Genomic DNA, 17,232 nt, shown 5'->3' with positions numbered 1-17,232 from the left:
CAGCATAACTGTTCCACCTCTGAGTCTGGTCTCTGACCGGTATAAGATGTAGCCTAGAGGAGGCAGACCCCACTTCCACAGATTAGGGATAAAACAGCTTATTTCCCCACAGTGCCCTGTCACAAATCTGGCATCCAGGAATGTATCTAAAACCATCTCAAAGTTATGTCCACCAGGAGATGACTCCTCTGCCTTCAGAGACATAGAAAAATCTCATCTTGATAGTTCTTGTCACACAGGCCAGGGATGGCCTCAAACTTGAGCCTGAGACACTAACCAGAAGTCCTCTATGATGCAGACCCCCTCCTAGCAGCAATAGGAGGGACACCCTGGGGAATTTCAGAAAAGAGTGAGCAGGCACCCAAATACATCCTGATAGGAATCAGAGTTCATACCTAGAAGAGCTTTACACGACCCTCACAGCCAGAGGCAAGACTGCTGACAGGAGGAAGCCAAGGGCCTAGACTGGAGTGGAAATAAGGTCACCAGACAATAGCACTGATCTTAGCTTGGGAAAGGGATGAGAATGGGGTCACGGTCTCCCTGAGATGATCATTTTAGGGGACGGGGGCTGAAAGACAGGTCCAGGAGGGGGGCCCGGTTGTGTCTCTGGAGTGAGGATGGTCACAGTCCATCCGCCCCACACACCCACCCTGAGCCCCTGAGCCGGGTCACAGAACGTCAGGGCTGGCGGAAACCTCGAAAACATTGTGGTTAAGTCTATAGGCGAGTAAACCTGGGCCAAGAAAGGAGAAGGGATTTTATCGTGAGACCTCAAACAGCTCCCCTCAGGCCCTTCGGCCTCAAGCGTCTTTTTCCTAGACCCTCTACCCAGTGTGAACCTCCCCAATTCCAGGAGGGGCGGGGTGAGGGCAGGACATCCTCTGTGAGTGCCGCCCTCACCGGAGCCGGGCCGCCTCGGCCATGGGCCTGCACTGTCCGGCCGGGCCGGGGAGTCGCTGCCGCCGCCGCCGCCGCCGGGTGGCCCACGCAGGCCAGCCCCCGGCCTCTCTGCAAGATCTCCCGTGCTCTCGCGGCCGTCGGGCCGGGCTGCTCCGGACGCGCGGGAATGAAAGGAACCTGACGAGCAGCAGCAACAGAACCACGCGGGCGCGGGGCACGCTGCCCCGGGCCACGAGCTGGGCCCCACCCCGCCGCCCGGAGGCTCCCCATTGGTCAGACTGGGAAGCTCCGCCCCCACCCCTTGCACGGGCGACCCCGGCAGCCCGGAGCCTGCCCCCCATTGGCCGGCCCGGAGGCCCCGCCCCCGCGGTGTGCGCCAGGGCTCTGTGGGCGCGGGGCAGGGGTGGGTGCCAGTTCCGTGGGAGCGCCCGGCGCGAGGGCCGCTTTCAAGCGTGAATGCGGACCCGAGCTCGGCCGAGCAGCCCAACCGCGTGGCAGGCAGGGACTTTCCGCACCGCCGCGGACTCCCAGAGAGCAGGAACCAGGTCACGTGCACGTATAGAGTCCAACATATTTATTGAGCACTGATGGGGCCAAGGTTCCACCACCGTCACAGTTCTTAAGGGCCTTTAACACCAGAACCCCAACTTTGCTTTACAAATGAGAAACCCGAGACCCAGAACTGGGGGTCTGGGGTCAAACCAGGCTCCAGCCTCCCAGGTGACGCAGCCTCCGTTGACTCATTTTAGTGTAAAGAATGTCCTTTGAACACCTATTGAGTGCCAGGCAAACTCACGGGGCCTAGCCGGGAGCCTGGCACACTGAATGCTTTGGAAGAGGAGCACCACTGCACAGTAACTGCTGCTTCTGTTAGAGTCTGCATATTTACACAGGGCATTAAGCATTAGAAAAGCCTGGAAACTCTGAGGCCTGAGGCCTTCCAAGGAAACACCTGAGACTAGCTCTTGCAGCTGAGGGCTCTCAGCAGCTTCACTAGCACTACATCCTGCCTGAGCACTTGCTGACAGCCCAGGCCTGACTGGGAGATACCAGAGCAAACAGAACCTATGGCAGGGAAGGGTGGCACCTCTCCCAAGCCCAGAGGAGCTTGGCTGAGCGGTCACTGACGTGTATACTCTTGCCCCAGAGATGAGAGCAATGTTTCCATCTGCCCCCAACCCTGTTCAGGACTTTAGGAGAGGTACGAGAGTCAGAGGGGGGCAAGAGGAAGTGGCACAGCCAGGGACCCAGGCACCTGGAAGCAGGCCTGAACACTGGACACTTCACATAGTGCCAGATAAGTAAGACAACAATCAGAAGAGCTGAGGACCCATCACTCCAGCTTCAAAATCACCCAGACCGAGGGCTGGTTTATGGGGAGCACCCAAAGTGGTGTGATTTAAGAGGCACAAGAAACTAGCTGCCATCAAGACTTCTCCACGAGGCCCAATGCTATTGCCCTAACCTCCACAGTTTGAACCTCATTGCTTTGGTGAGAATTTGTTCCACTGAGGTACAAAAGGCTCCTGGGGGATACAGCCCAAAGGGAAAGTCTTACCTCACTCTGCACCCGTGGGACCTTCCACTCACTCCAGAAAATAAAGGTCCTTCTTGATTCTGACTGGGAAGAGGGCTGGAGATCAACATGAAAGAGAAAGGGGGCCCTGAACTTGAAAGGAAGGTCGAAATCAGGCTTCCTATTTGTCCCGCTGTGCCTCTAAATCTATTATGACCCTGACAACTTTAAGGTGAGGTAGGATGCACTGGGGTCATTACCACCTTCGACAGACAAGTAACACGAGGATGGAGGTGGTTAAAAGATTCACCTAGATCTCCTGGCCTAATTCTGCCATGAGCCCCAAGTTCTAGAAGACAACCCCCTCCTTTAATGTGACAAATCAGGCCTGGCAACCCCACAGTCCATGTGGGCTGACCAGCCTCACTCAGACCAGGATCTTCCTCTCGGGAGGAACTTCCTGGGCCCGCTCTGCACCTGACCTCCCCCACCCCCCAGGTGTCAGGTGGGGTCCAGTCCATGGAGCGTGCACACCCATGAACACTGAGACCTTGGGGCAAATGTCATCCACTCCAGGCTGCAGTTCCCCGCTCTCAGCTGATTACCAAAATCAATCATGGATGTGAACACCCACTGGGGAAAGGACCAGGAATACTGGGAATCAGTCTAGGCCAAGGAACACACACCTGGGAAGACACCTGGTTTCCAGGGCAGTAGCCAAGGCATCCCCATCAACAGGCATTCCCAGGCTGGTCTGGACAGTCCCTCTGCCATCCCCACACACAAGGAGGTGGCAGAATAATCCCTGCCCCTCAGGAGTTCTTGGTTCCCTTTACAACCACACACAATACTTACAGAAGCACTTAGAAAATCTCCATAAAAAAAAGTTTCAAAATAACAGTAGAAAACTTAAATTTCCAGTGCCTATTCTTCAGGCTGTCTGTCCACTCTGCTGTTTCTCGTGTTGACAGAAGGCCAAGACCTCTGTGTATAAAATCAAACCCCAGGCTCTCCGTGTCTCGAACACCCCCTACTAGAAAGGCCATGGCCTCTGGTCCTGTTGCCTGTCCATGGTACCCATCAAAGGCCCCCACCAAAGCTTGGCATCCCCTGAGCCTTAGTGGCTCCTGTATAAGTCAGGAATGTAGAAAAGGCAGCAGAGTGACAAACTTAGGAAACTGAGGCATCTGGCACGCATACACTCTTGTCATCAAAAAGGCCACTGCTTCCCATTTGAATGAAGGGAAAAAAGCTCTCTCCAAAGCCATCCCAGAAGGAGGAACCAGCATCAGGCACAAGTGGAAAGGCTCCGCCGGTGGAGAGGTGGTCCTGCAGGGTGTGCCCCGCAGGCTCCTGCCCGGTCAGCCCTCCTCGGAGGGGCTGGGCCGTGCCAGCGGCGGGCTGCCCAGGCGGGCGGGGGGAGCCGGAACGTGCGGGCCGCCCTGGCCGCGCGCGTGCGTCTGCATGTGGACCGCCAGGTGGTGGTTGCGGTTGAAGGCGCGGCCGCACTCGGGGCACGGGTAGGGCCGCTCGCCCGTGTGGATGCGCTGGTGCCGGAAGAGGTCCGAGGGCCGGCGGAAGGCCTTGCCGCAGTAGGGGCAGGCGGGCCAGCCCTGGCTGTCGCCGGTGTGCAGGCGCTGGTGGAGCAGCAGGCTCTTCCGCTGCTGGAAGAAGCGCAGGCACTCGCTGCAGTGGTACACCTTGGCGGCCGCCGGCCTCCGCCCCACGAAGCAGCGGCGGCCCTCGGGCTCCTCTGGGAGCCAGCGGATGACAGGGCCGGGCACCACCACCTCCCCCGGCTCCAGCGCGGGGTGGGCACGTGCCCCGGCCCCGGAGGCCGAGCCGCCCCGGGCCTCCCCGCGCTGCTGCTCCTCCTCCGCGTGGGTCCGTTGGTGAATGGTCAGGTTGATCTTCAAGCGGAAGCTCTGTCCGCAGTCAGGGCAGGGGAAGGCCCGCTCTCGCCGGCGGGGGAGGATGCGAGGCGGCTCGCCCCCCGCCCCCGGTGCCCCCGGTGGCAGAGGGTCCCCTGCCCGCACCCTGGGCACTGCCCCCGAGTGAAGCCGGCCGGAACCCCCGGTCCTGCTCCGGGGCCCTTTGGGGAGTCTACACTCTGGCTGGCTCGGGGACTCCCCCAGGTAGAGCTGCTCAGGCATCATCTCGTCCTCAGATTGTGCTTCCGTCTTGATGACCATACCGCCACCACCTGGCAAATGGAGTCTGCATTGATTTCAAGCGGGCCACACCGCCGGCCCCCACCCGGGCCACAGACCCAGTCCCGGCCTCCCGGCAAGGCTCCAGCCACACCAGCCCCGCCCGCCCCCAGCCTTCCCCGGGCCCCTCCTCCTCCCAGCGCTCCCAGCCAGAGCAGGGGAACACTGCTGCAAACCCAGGAGCTGGGGTCAGGGGTCAGGGGTCAGACCGGGAGGCAGATGGGTGGGAAAATGAAAGGCAGACAAAGGGAGGCCTATGTCCTGGGCCCTGAGGCATGCTGACCATGCGGGACCTCCAAAGTTCTGACGACTTTAGTTCTGATCTGTGAATGACAATGAGCCCTGCGGGCCATGATGCCCCCAGACTAGGTAAGAGGCTTCAGGCCTGGAGGTGGTGGGTGACTGAGCCCCCCTCAGAGCTACGCAACCAAGTAACAAATCCACACCGACCGTCCACCACCTGCCTGGCACCATACTCTCAGGTGACAGAAAGCAGGCACGAGTCCTGGGCTTCCCGGCTGGGCCTCAGTGCGGGTCACGCTTGACTCTGAGGTGGGACTCAGGCAGCGACAGGTGGTCTCAGCAGCAGCTTCAGGGGTCCCTGTCGCTGAGGAGGCTGGTCCTGGCCGCAGAGCCCTGCCTGGAACCCGGCATTCTCCCACCTCCTCCAGCTGCTGGTCACCTCTGGTTCCCTCTGGAGCCAGCCAACCATTCCCCAGGATCCGGCAGCCTCAGCTGCTAGACCGCACAGTCTGCTCAACGGTGACAGGGAACCCTGCCCGCTGCCTGTTAGAATGAAAACCTTCAGCCCTCATTAGGCAACTTCCAAGATCCAAAACAAGAGTGATTTCTATTCTTGCTGAAGCCTGAGCTTAAACCGCAAGCCGGGAGGCCACTGAGGAAGAGAGCCCTTAACTGGTGAACCTCCAGGGCAGCGCCTGACAGCAAGACCTTGGATTCTCTGCTCACCGCTCACCCAGTAATCCTCACAAATTAACTCATGGCAGAACTTTATTTCTATGTCAGAAATGACCCACTGTTTTTAATTTAGCCCTCCAGCTACAGAATCGTTAAGAGTCTAAGAATCATGTAAACTTTGAGGTAAAACCTTGTTGCACTGAAGAGGCCCCCACGGTGGTCTTGAGCTTAGAAATTAGTGAGGGTCTCGGGCCCTCTTCTCTGTAAAGGCCAAGGCTCCCAGATCTCTTCATCTGCAGCCCACCTGCAGCCACACACAACCCCAAGGCGGGCCCAGATCTCATGCTTGCCTCCCAGCGAAGCAGGTACCAGGATGGAATGGGGGGACAGCTGGATCCCTTTCTATTGGGCCAAAATAGGCAATAATCGCTTTCTTTTTTCCTGCTTATCAGGATGTAAGCCCGGTTTATAGAAAACACACAGACTCTAAGCAGGAAGAGCTAAATTTAAATCACAGGCCTCCAGACTCCAGCTGCAAGATGCGAGAGGCTGTGAGGCTGGGCCACTTCACAGGGTGGCTGTGAGGAGGCCACACCTGGTGGCACACAGCTTGTTTTAAGCAGCACCTTTCCAGCCAGACCAGACCACGATGGGGGAGGAAGAGGACCATAGGTGATCTGGGTCCCCAGAGCCCCAGGGAAGTAATACTTGGGGGGTGAGGGAGGGAGCCCTCAGGAGGAAACCCCTCACCAGGTCCATCATGCAAGCCCTACCCACTCCCAAAGGGCCCCCGAGCTCCTCCAAGGCGCTGCTGTGGCCACGGGGCCTCTTCCCTTCACTCACCTGGCCCCGTGCCGGGCAGGATGTCCCTGGGAGGGGAGGTGGGTGACTCCCCATCTGAAGATTCTTCCTCCCGTTTAACCGAGGACAAAACGCTAGTGCTGGCTAGCGGTCCTGTGAGAGAGAGTCCCATGAGGGCCTTTCCCAACAGCAGGCTCCCACAGGGAGACCCAGCCATTCCCTAGCAGGCCCAGGACACGCTCAAGCGCCTGCGGCCCAGGAGGAGGGAGCGCCGGGTTCTGTCCCAAGGGTGGCAGGTGCCCCACCCCGCAGCCTCTGCTCAGAGGTGGGCGGAGACCGGGGAAGGCCACACCCCCAATTCCCATGCAGGAGGTGCTAACACCTGGCCCCTCTGCATCTGGGGGTCACCCTGATGGGCCTCAAAAGGACAGAGGGGGGCTTCCCTGGTGGAGCAGTGGTTGAGAGTCCGCCAACGCAGGGGACGCGGGTTCGTGCACTGGTCCAGGAAGATCCCACATGCCGTGGAGCGGCTGGGCCCGTGAGCCATGGCCGCTGAGCTTGCGCGTCTGGAGCCTGTGCTCCGCAAGGGAGAGGCCACAACAGTGAGAGGCCCGTGTGACGCAAAAAAAAAAAAAAAAAAGGACAGAGGGTTTGGGGAGGCCCCAGGGCACAGCACCAGGTTTGCAACAGAGCAAGGACAATGAGAAGGTCCTAGTCCTCTTACACACTGGCTGGGAAGGATGGACACAGGGAAGCGGGGATGGGGTTGTCACCTCCAACTGCAGGGGCCCATATTCAGTGGGGAAGATGCACAGAAGTAACTGGATAGAAAGCAACCCAGAGACTGAACGGTCGGGCCGGCAGGAGGGGGACGCCAAGCCAGCACAGAGCAGTCTGGAGACAGAAAACAAGGCTCTGGGTCACCTGCCAAGTGCTATGCTAAATGCCCCCGAATATAATCCATTTTTGTGACAGGATGGGCAAGGATTTCCTTTAAACAAAAGCAGAGAACACTGGAAGCGGTGACTGGAGCTTCACCGGTCTTCAGAAGAGGACACTCACTGAGGAACACACATGCCGGCACTCTGCTAGGCATACGACACGTACTGCCCCATTAACGGGATTGTCTTAAGAACCCTGAAGAGACCCATGTCCCCCTCCTGTGCCCTTCCCCTCACTCCAGCCCGATCAGTATACCTGGCCCCCAACATACCTAAGTAACCCATACCTTTGCTTAGACTGTTTTCTCCTGCTGAAAATACCCTATGTTCCCAGCAAAATCTACTTCTAAGGCCTGTCTCAGGGGCCCTTTTCCAGGAAGCCTGTGCAGTCTTGCCCGGCCCGGCCCAGCCCCCAGCCATCTTTCCCTACCTCGAGCTGCAGCACTTATGCTCAGTACCATTTGTCTGGTCCTGTTCACACGGCTGCCCAGTGCTCACTCACCAGTGCTCGTTTCAGGTGGGGTTACTCTTGTTTCTGAGTCTTGCTGCTGCTTGGAGGCCTGACCTTCTTTCGGCTCCTTCTGGGCAGGGCTGACTGGGCTGGAGATGTGCTCTGGGTACGGAGGAAGGCCTGGGGAATGCAAATCAGTGACACTACGGGCAACGCAGAGGTCTCCCAGGAGCCTCTGGGGAGTGGCTAAGTGCAGTCACCTGGAGCATCAGGTCAAACACAGGGTATGATAATTAAGTGAACTTTACTGATCGTCTAGTAACTAGATTCTAGACTAAAGCCTCCATGTCTGAGAAAAGGAAATGGTATATATAGCATGTTAAGTTATCCGATAGTACCACACAGGTCATGACACAGCAGGACCAAAGATCTGGCTTTTTAAGGACTCCTGGCTCAGAACACTTCAACGGTAGTTCCCAATCCCAGGTCCTCCACCAGGCTGGTATATAAAGATCCCCTGGGGAGCACCCCCAAGATTCTTATCAGTTAGTTCTGGGTGGGCCTAGGAAGTATGCATTTTTAAAAAGCTTCCTAGGGGAGGGGGCTTCCCTGGTGGTGCAGTGGTTGAGAGTCCGCCTACCAATGCAGGGGACACGGATTCGAGGATTCGAGCCCTGGTCCGGGAGGATCCCACATGCCGCAGAGCAACTGGGCCTGTGCGCCACAACTACTGAGCCTGCACTCCAGAGCCCGCGAGCCAAGAGCCCGTGCTTGGCAACGAGAGAAGCCACTGCGGTGAGAGGCCCGCACACCACAACGAAGAGTAGCCCCACTTGCTGCAACTGGAGAAGGCCCGCGTGCAGCAACGAAGACGCAACACAGCCAAAAATAAACAGATAAAATAAATAAGTTTATTTTTAAAAAAAGCTTCCTACGGGAAAAGACATGAATATTTCACAGAATAAAAAATTAAAATGGCCATAAACAAACAAAGCTACACTGTTACCATGGCCAGACAGACACTACAAGAAAACTACAGACCAGTATCCCAATATGAACAAAATGCTAGCAAACCGAATTCAGCAGCATATTAAAAGGATCAAATATCATAGCCAAGTGGAGTTTATTCCTGGAATGCAAGGATGGTTCTACATATGAAACTGGATCAATGGAATACACCACTTTAAGAAAATGAAGGGGGAAAAAAAACCACATGATCATCTCGGCTGATACAGAAAAAACATTTGACAAAATTCAACACCCTTTTATGAAAAAACTACTCAGAAAACTAAGAATAGAAGGAAACTACCTCAATATAATAAAAGCCTTAATAAAGAAGGAAATTCTTACATATGCTACAACATAGATGAACCTTGATGATACTGTGCTAAGTGAAATAAGCCAGCCACAAAAAGACAGTGTATGATTCCACTTATATGAAGTACTTAGAGTACTCAAATTCATAGAGACAGAAAGTAGAACTGTGGTTGCCAGGGACTGAGAAAGGGGTGAGTGTTATTGTTTGATGTTATTGTTTGATGGGTACAGAATTTCAGTAAAAGAATAAAAGACATGAATGGTGGTGATGGTGGCACAACAATACATTCACAACAATAGGTGAATGTATTTAATGTATTTAATATCACTGAACTGTATACTCAAAAACAGTTAATATGGTAAATTTTATGTTATATGTATTTGACTAAAATAAGAAAAAATAAAGTGCTAATACACAGCTCAGTATAGATGAACCTTGAATACATTATGCTAAGTGAAAGAAGACAGACACAAAAGACCACATACTACATGATTCCATTTACATGACATGTCCAGAATAGGCAAATCTACAGAGTCAGAAAGCAGATTTGTTGTTGCTTATGGCTGGGGGGCTGGGAAGGGGTTCAGGGTGATAGCTGAAATATACAGAGCTTGTTTTTGAGGTGACAAAAATGTTATAAAGTTGACTGTGGTGTTGGCTGCACTTATCTATGAATATGATAGAAATGTATACTTTAAATGAGTGAATTGTATGGTCTGTGAATTATTTCTAATAAATCTATTTTTTTTTAACTACACTGAAGTACTTCTTACCTATTATGCAGACAAAAATCCTACAAGTCCGACCACATTCTCTAGTGGCAAGGCTGTGGGAAAGAGGCCCTCTTTCACAATGCTGATGGGAATGTAAATGATACAACCCCTATGGAGAGGGATTTGGTGATAAATTCTTTAAAAATTGCATATTCATTTACCTTTGACCCAGCAGTCCAGCTTCTGGGATCCTATCCCAAAGATAAACTGACAAAAATATGAGCTGATTTATGCACAAGATATTCCCTACAGCATTATTTATATCAGCAATATACTGGCTATTCCCCAAATAATCCATCAGTGAAGACTGGTTAAATAAACTATGGTATATCACACCATGGAGCATTCCATATTCACACAAAAAATTAGGAAGATCTCTACATACCGCTATGAAATATTTCGAAGACAAATAGTATGGGGGAGTACAAAGGTATCTATGTATTAGTGATATTTTCAAAAGAAAACACTGGGGTATAAACAAGAAGTTAATAAAAATGGTTATCTATAGGGAGAGGGAGGGGATAAGGGTGGAAATGAGACCTCCCTGAGTGTATCCTGTTAAATCATTTTGACTTTGCAACCATGTCTTACATGTTCAAAAAGTTAAATTAAATCAGAATTAAAAAGAGCCATCGCTAAAAACCTAAAATTAAGCAGGGACTTCCCTGGTGGCACAGTGGTTACGAATCTGCCTGCAGGGGACACAGGTTCGAGCCCTGGTCCGGGAAGATCCCACATGCTGCGGAGCAACTAAACCTGTGTGCCACAACTACTGAAGCCCGCATGCCTAGAGCCCGTGCTCCGCAACAAGAGAAGCTACCGCAATGAGAAACCCCCGCAATGAGAAGCCTGCGCACTGCGATGAAGAGTAGTCCCTGCTCGTTGCAACTAGAGAAAGCCTGCAGGCAGCAACGAAGACCCAACGCAGCCAAAAATAAATAAATTAAATAAATAAATAAAAATAAGTAAAATTAAGCAGAAACAAAAAAACTTAACTGTATATCAAGTTGGTGGCATAACCACATAGAGAAAATAATTATTTCAAGCGACTTTAAAAGGCATTATTTTGTCTATTAAGTCCTGAATGAAATATGCATTCAGATGACAAAAAGAGCTGCAAAGAAATCTCAAATTTCAATTAGAAGTGTAATTGTTAGTAGTAATATTGACTCAATTATTTGAAATTATTTCCAAATTATTATTATTCCAAATAAGATATTATAGGATAATGAAATATTAAGATTTGGATACAAGATAATGCAAATAAGTAATTATGCTAATATAGTGAGGAATTTAAGATGTCCATGTAAAAGTGACATACAAGTATAAAATCAAAGGACATTAAATTTGAATTAGAAATATCATTACGAACTCATGATTTTTTTCTTCTCAGAAATACATATTTTCTGAGAAGGCCTAGAAGTAATGCCAAAAATTAGCAACTACTGGAACTCATACTGCAGTCTCTGAATACCATTCCTAATTGAAAGATAAAACTTCTTGGAGAAACTCTTATTCCAGGTCTGGGGAAGGAAATATACAAGATGAAACTAGAACATCTTATGGTGTCTGAACGCCATCAAAGTTACATCAAAATGACCTATAGGTCAACTTGAAGGGGCTCCCAAGAGCTAAAAATGGGACAACTTTCACCCGTAGGTGAAACGGGTGAAGGCGGCTAGGGCGCGGCCCACCCTGGGTTAAGGGCCTGCGCTCTGTCCTGGCCTCACGGCTCGGAAGCGCGGGAGGCTGGGGACATGGATGGACTGTCCCCAGCCACACCCCCATCTTGCCCCCACTCACCAGTGCCCAGCCTCCTTGGGCATGCTTCCTCTCTGTCACTCCCCTCCTCCCGGCCCCTCGGGCCTTCAGGGCAAGGCTCCTCTCCCCTCTCCATCCGGGTGAGGATGTCCGGTTTGGAGATGGCATAATCTGCACACAGAACAGAGGCAGCTCGGTCAGGACTACACACCCGCCACACAGTGGCCCACGGAGATGCAGAGACCCCCAGAGGAACAGAAGCCAAAGCCAAGACCCAGACTGCAGGAGGCCCATCTGTGGACCGAGGCCCAGAGCGCCGCCTACATAGCCTTACCCAGGGAGACCAGCGTCTCGTAGTTGCCCCGCATCACGTGCTTGTACAGTTCCTTCTGCCACTCATCCAGCTTGCCCCACTCTGGCTCAGAGAAATACACGGCCACATCATCAAAGGTCACGGGCACCTGGAACCACAGTGTCACGCACGCTCACCCGCACGCTGACGGGCACGGGCTGTCCCACCCCCGGCGCCCAGGGCTTACCTTGGGGGCCTCGCCCTTGCTGCCCGGGGGCAGCCGCAGGATCCAGAAGTTCCTGTTCCTCAGCAGGTTCTCCACGTTCTCCAGCCGCCTCTGCAGCAGCCCGTACTCCTGCAGCAGGGTCCCCAGCACTGCCCACTTGCCCTCCAGCTGGTTCCCCAACTCCACGGCCGTCTTCTCGCAGTCGGCCAACTTCTTCTCGGCCTTCCCTGTCCGCCCCTCCAGAGTCAGCAGGCGGGCCAGGCAGGAATCCACCTTCTTCTCCAAGGCCTGGATGGCGGCCACCACCGTCCACAGCGTGATCTCCGTGGAGTAGAGGTATGAGCTCTTCTCAGCAGCCAGCTGGGGTGATGGAGAAGGCGCCGAAGGCCTTTCATCCCCTGTTTGCTTGTCCCTCTCTGGAGCCTGTCCACAAGAGAAAAGAGAGATGTGATCAGAATTATCCAGTCAAAATGTCCATCTCTAAAAGAAACCTCAGAATGGCACCTGCCCAGGTGAAGCCCCATCTGGGATCCTGAGGACCAGTCAGGCAGCCGGGGATGGGGAGAGGGGACATCCAGCCTCTAGGACAGGAAACACTGGCTGGACCAGGGTGTTAGCAAGTGGGAAACAGGAGGAAAGGCATGGCCAAAGCGGGAAAGCATGTGTGGCCTCACACAGGTGAGTTCCTTTCCGGGTCTCAGTCTCCTCCTCCGAAACTCAGAAGCTCTGCAGTCAAACAACCCGAGTGCAGCCGGCAGCTCCACTACTCATGAGCTGGCTGACTTTGGCAAGGTTTGTTAAGCATTTCAACTTCAATCCCACATCTATAAAATGGGGGTAATAACAGTGCCTACATGATAGGATTGTAAGAATGAATGGTACAGTCTTTGTAAATAGCACTTAACAATGTCCAGCACATGGCAAATACTCAGTAAATGTGAGCCCTGTGTTGTTGATCATGAGGAGGATGATGACGATGGTGGTTCTGGCTCAGGGATGCAGCAGTTCAAATGGCCTTTTTCCTCCACCTCTTTCATTACAATGTCCTTCAGCATCTCGGAAAAGAGCTCCTGCAGTGCCTCAGCTTACCGTGGTGCCTGACGACAAGGTCTCAGTCCCAGTTCATCTCGCTAAAAGCTTTGTTGGAAAGGTGAATTGACACTTCATCCCTTCACTGCACTCACCCTCATGGTCAAATCACCATCAAGTCCTATCCGTGTAACTTCTGAAACTATCTCAAATCCATCCTCTTTTCTCCTTCTGTGCCGTGACTAGTCCAAGTCCCAATCATCCTTCCCCCAAACCACTGCAATCCTGCCCAGCTGGTCTCCCCAGTTCGCCCTTCTCCCCCCACAATGCACTTTCCACAGGGTGATCAGTAATCTTTTAAATACACAGACTAGATCATTTTAGTCCCTGATCAACAGCTTCCCGTGTACCCAGAATAAAACCTAAACTTCTTATCGTATCCCAGCCTACCTCCCTGACCTTATATCCTCCTGGGTATCAACTACACTCCAGCCACCCTGGTCTCCTTGGATTCCTGTGATGCGCCCAGCTGTCTCCTCCACCTTTGTGTTAGCTCTTCCCACACCTCTCTGTATGCCTGGCTCCCTCTCGTATAAGGCTCCAGCTTAAACACTGCCTCAAAGAGACCTTCGCCGACTGACACATCTAACATAGGCCCCCTGCTAGTCCCTTCCTTCACAGCACTAATAATCTATGATCGTGCCATGTGTATGCCTGTGTTATAGTTTGCTTCCCCCATGAGAACATAAGCTCCATGATGACGTAAGCTTCTAAAAGACTGCCTCATTCATAGAATATGCTCAATAAATACCTACTGAATGAGCGACTGACTAAACAATTAAACAACACATTCATTCAATAACAATTACTGAACATCTGTCAGAGTAAAGGAGCAATGGGGATGCAGAAAAAAATATGTGGTTCTTCCTTCTCCCGGAGAAAAGTTTTGTACAAAAATAGTCATAATAAATTAAATAATAGTGTGATACCACGGGCTATCGAAAGTTGAGGGCAAATCTGTCCTGTTTGAGGAGTTTCTTGGGACCTCAGGTGCTACAGGACAGCAGAGGAAAAGGGGCGGGTGGATAAGAATGGTCAGAAAGAGTACTGAGAAAGTGGCCCTGGGCTAAGTGGGAGCTGAAAAGGTCACTTGTCCCCCTACAGAAAGGCCTTCCTGGGGGCCATAAACCCCAAGAACTCCCATCCTCTTCTCCCTTGCACTCAGAGGACCCTTAAAAAAGCACACAGCAAACTCACTAGTTAAAGAGGAGAGAAAAGGTCCTCCTTAAAAATCATCCACAATAATCAGCATCCAGAAAAATCACGGCTTCAAAAACTTTATTAAGATGTATTAATAATAGTAGATACCATTTACTGAGCTCTTTACAAATGTTTTTCGAGTATGTCCAAAAAGGACAGAAGATTATTTTCTCCGAATTGGACACACTGCACATTATCAGCCAACATTGTAACATCTGCTAAACTAATCTTAAAACAAAAACAAGAACAAAAAAACAACAAAAGCATCACACCTACAATCCCGCCAGTAAACAGCACTTGACACCTCTTAGGTGTCAGAAGAACACTTGGGCACCGTAAGGGGGGTGTAACTCCGGAGCCCCTGGTGGGCGTCAGGCTCTGGCCTCTACTGGGTGGGCGACTTCGGACCGCTCCCCGCCCCGAGCCTCAGACTTCGGTCGGCAGAACCGAATGGGGCCGGCGCCCCTGCCCCCCTGCCTGCCTCCGGGGCCGCCGGACCTCCAGTGAGACAATGGACGGGGCGGGGAAACAGCCATTCGGTCCAAAGACGAGGGCTTGTCATCTTAAGTGTAACTAGAAAGCCCGGCCTGTCCCCCGACGTCGGGGCCGTCCGCCCGCCGCGCCCGGCCTCGCGTTTGGGCCGCCCGGCCGCTCGGCCTCAAAGCCCGGCCCGGACGAGGGCGTCTAGGCGGCACGAGAGGGCCCGAAGCGCGGGCCTGGGCGGAGGCGGCGCCCGGGCCGCTCGGGCCGCCCGGCCGAGACCCGCGCGGGCACACGCGGCGGTGGAGTCGGCGGCCTGGCCGGGCTGGGCGTCCGCGCGGGGGGCGCTTACCGGGGCAGGAGCCGCTTCGGCCATGGCTGCCCGCGTCCTTCTCTCGGCGGCTCTCCTCAGGCCCGGCTTGTCGGGCCCGGCGCGGCGCTGCGCGGGGCGGCGGCGGAGGCGGAGCTGAGCCACCCAGCCTCGGAGCTCCTGCCGGGCGGCCGCGAGCTGCGTCCGAGCCACGTGCCCCGCCAGCCCTTCAAACAAGAGCTGCGCTCGCGGCCCGGCCCGAGGGCGCGCACAGCGCCCCCTGCAGCCCGAAGGACCACACGCCCGCGGCCCGCGGCCTTCCGCGCCCACCCGCCCCGGCGGCCGCGGGAGTCTCCCCGGGGGAGCGGGGTGCCCGCCCTCTCCTGGGCCACGGTAGTCGACGCCGGGCCTCACGCGCCGCGGGGCCCTCCAGACGGGCTCCCGTCGGGCGGAGGCGACCCTCGGGCCTGGGCCGAGCGGCGCGGGCCACGCGCAGGGCCGGCACGGTTGGACCCTAACCCCTCTCCGGGGTGCTGGGGGAATCCAGCCACGGAGCTAATAACGGAAACGTGCAGGAAACCTCGAAGCTTTGAGGGAAGAAGGTCAGTCATTGCCGGGTAATCTCAAGTGTATGCACTTGATTTGCCGTTTGAACACCTCTAATGGACCCAAAGTGACTATACATTTTGCCCGGGAATAGCCAGGGGGGTGGGAGGGATCGATAAGGGTTTTTAAACTAGTTTTCCAGAACAAATAGAAAGAACTCAGGAAAATTTTATTTCCTTAAAAAAAAAAAAAAGCCCCGCCTCCCTCACCAAACCTCCGTTTGGGGATCCTGGGTCTCCTCCTCCTTCCCTGGGGCCCACCTTCCCAGCAGACACGCGGCTCGAGCATCCTCCGCAGAGTGCTCTGAAGCCCTCTTTGCCACGCCCAGTCTTCACTTGCGCATCAGCCACCAGCTGGGGATCCTCTGCAGCAAGAGTAAATCCATCACTAATTCAGGCCCTGAGGCATCTTGAATAAACGACTCAATCTAGGACCTATTTTCCTCATCTGCAACCCACGAGCCTTGCTCTGGAAAACCAGTTAATCACTGAATATAAAGTAAAATATGCTGCATGCCATTTAACTTTTATTTTCCATCTTTTCTGCATCTCCCAGTCATCTCACTCTTTGTCCAACAAGCCCGGAAAGTCTTCCCACTAGAAATTACTCTGCAGTTTTGTTTCTTTGTGTGTATGCTTTGTTTTCGTTTCTTTTCTTAGTATTTTTCTCTTGGGAGGGAGGGAGAAAATGATTTGCCCATGTATTTGATCCAAGCAAAAGTGTGGTCAATCAATATAATAAGAACATAAATAAACTGATACCTTCTCCAAGTAAGGTGCACCCGTAGAATTTGGGGCAAGGTTAGGAAGTGTTACTTTAAGGTAACAAGAAGTCCAATCAATATATGGCATTGTTTATTGTGGAAATCCTTGTTGAAGTAACCTGACCTTAAGACAGTTTGTAAACTTGTGCTGAAGACAGGAAGAGCATCCCTCGGTTCTCAGCAGGGGTTAGTAAGACCAAAATATTAAGGACTATAAACTTCTTATAAATTTATAAGTTGTGATCTCATAAAGTAAGTTAATGTCCGAGGCAAACAGAAAGAGTCTGGAAAACGGATTGGAGAGGAAGATGTTAGTACTAAACAAGCTTTGTTCAGGGAAGAGTGCTCTAATTTTTGACAGCTGGTCTGAGTTTTTTAGAAGAGTTTCTGTAAGTCAGCATTCAAACTTCAGTGTGCATCATGCTCTCTTGGACTGCTTGTTAAAATACAGACTGTTGGGCGCCAGTCTCAGAGTTTCTAGGCCTGAGGCTGGAGTGGGTAGGAGTCCAGAATTTCATTTCTAACTAGTTGCCATGAAATGCTGATTCTACTGGTTGAATGAGCACACTGCCCTGTGCGTTAGCTCCCAAAGCTGCCTCTCATTCCCATGCTCTGATTTTATAAATATATTGAACAAAAAATACAAAAACTTGACACCATAATGTGGTTTCCGC

General features: G+C 53.0%; 1 protein-coding gene across 1 annotated transcript; it reads right to left on the bottom strand.

The window, feature by feature from the left end:
- Positions 1–1,472: 1,472 nt before the first annotated feature.
- Positions 1,473–15,361, bottom strand: ZNF783 (zinc finger protein 783). Its single transcript, XM_082631999.1, has 7 exons — positions 15,232–15,361; positions 12,132–12,533; positions 11,927–12,053; positions 11,635–11,763; positions 7,792–7,920; positions 6,391–6,501; positions 1,473–4,622 (listed from the first exon to the last, which is right to left on the bottom strand). The coding sequence occupies exons 1-7, from the start codon at positions 15,253–15,255 to the stop codon at positions 3,781–3,783; spliced, it is 1,764 nt and encodes a 587-aa protein (XP_082488125.1). The 5' UTR covers positions 15,256–15,361; the 3' UTR covers positions 1,473–3,780.
- Between the last annotated feature and the right edge of the window lie 1,871 nt (positions 15,362–17,232).

The sequence above is a fragment of the Mesoplodon mirus genome (assembly GCF_964341445.2).
Source record: "Mesoplodon mirus genome assembly, chromosome: 9".
Taxonomy (NCBI): domain Eukaryota; kingdom Metazoa; phylum Chordata; class Mammalia; order Artiodactyla; family Ziphiidae; genus Mesoplodon; species Mesoplodon mirus.
The sequence above is the reverse complement of the archived record's forward strand: the minus strand, read 5'-3'. Positions and strand labels throughout refer to the sequence as shown.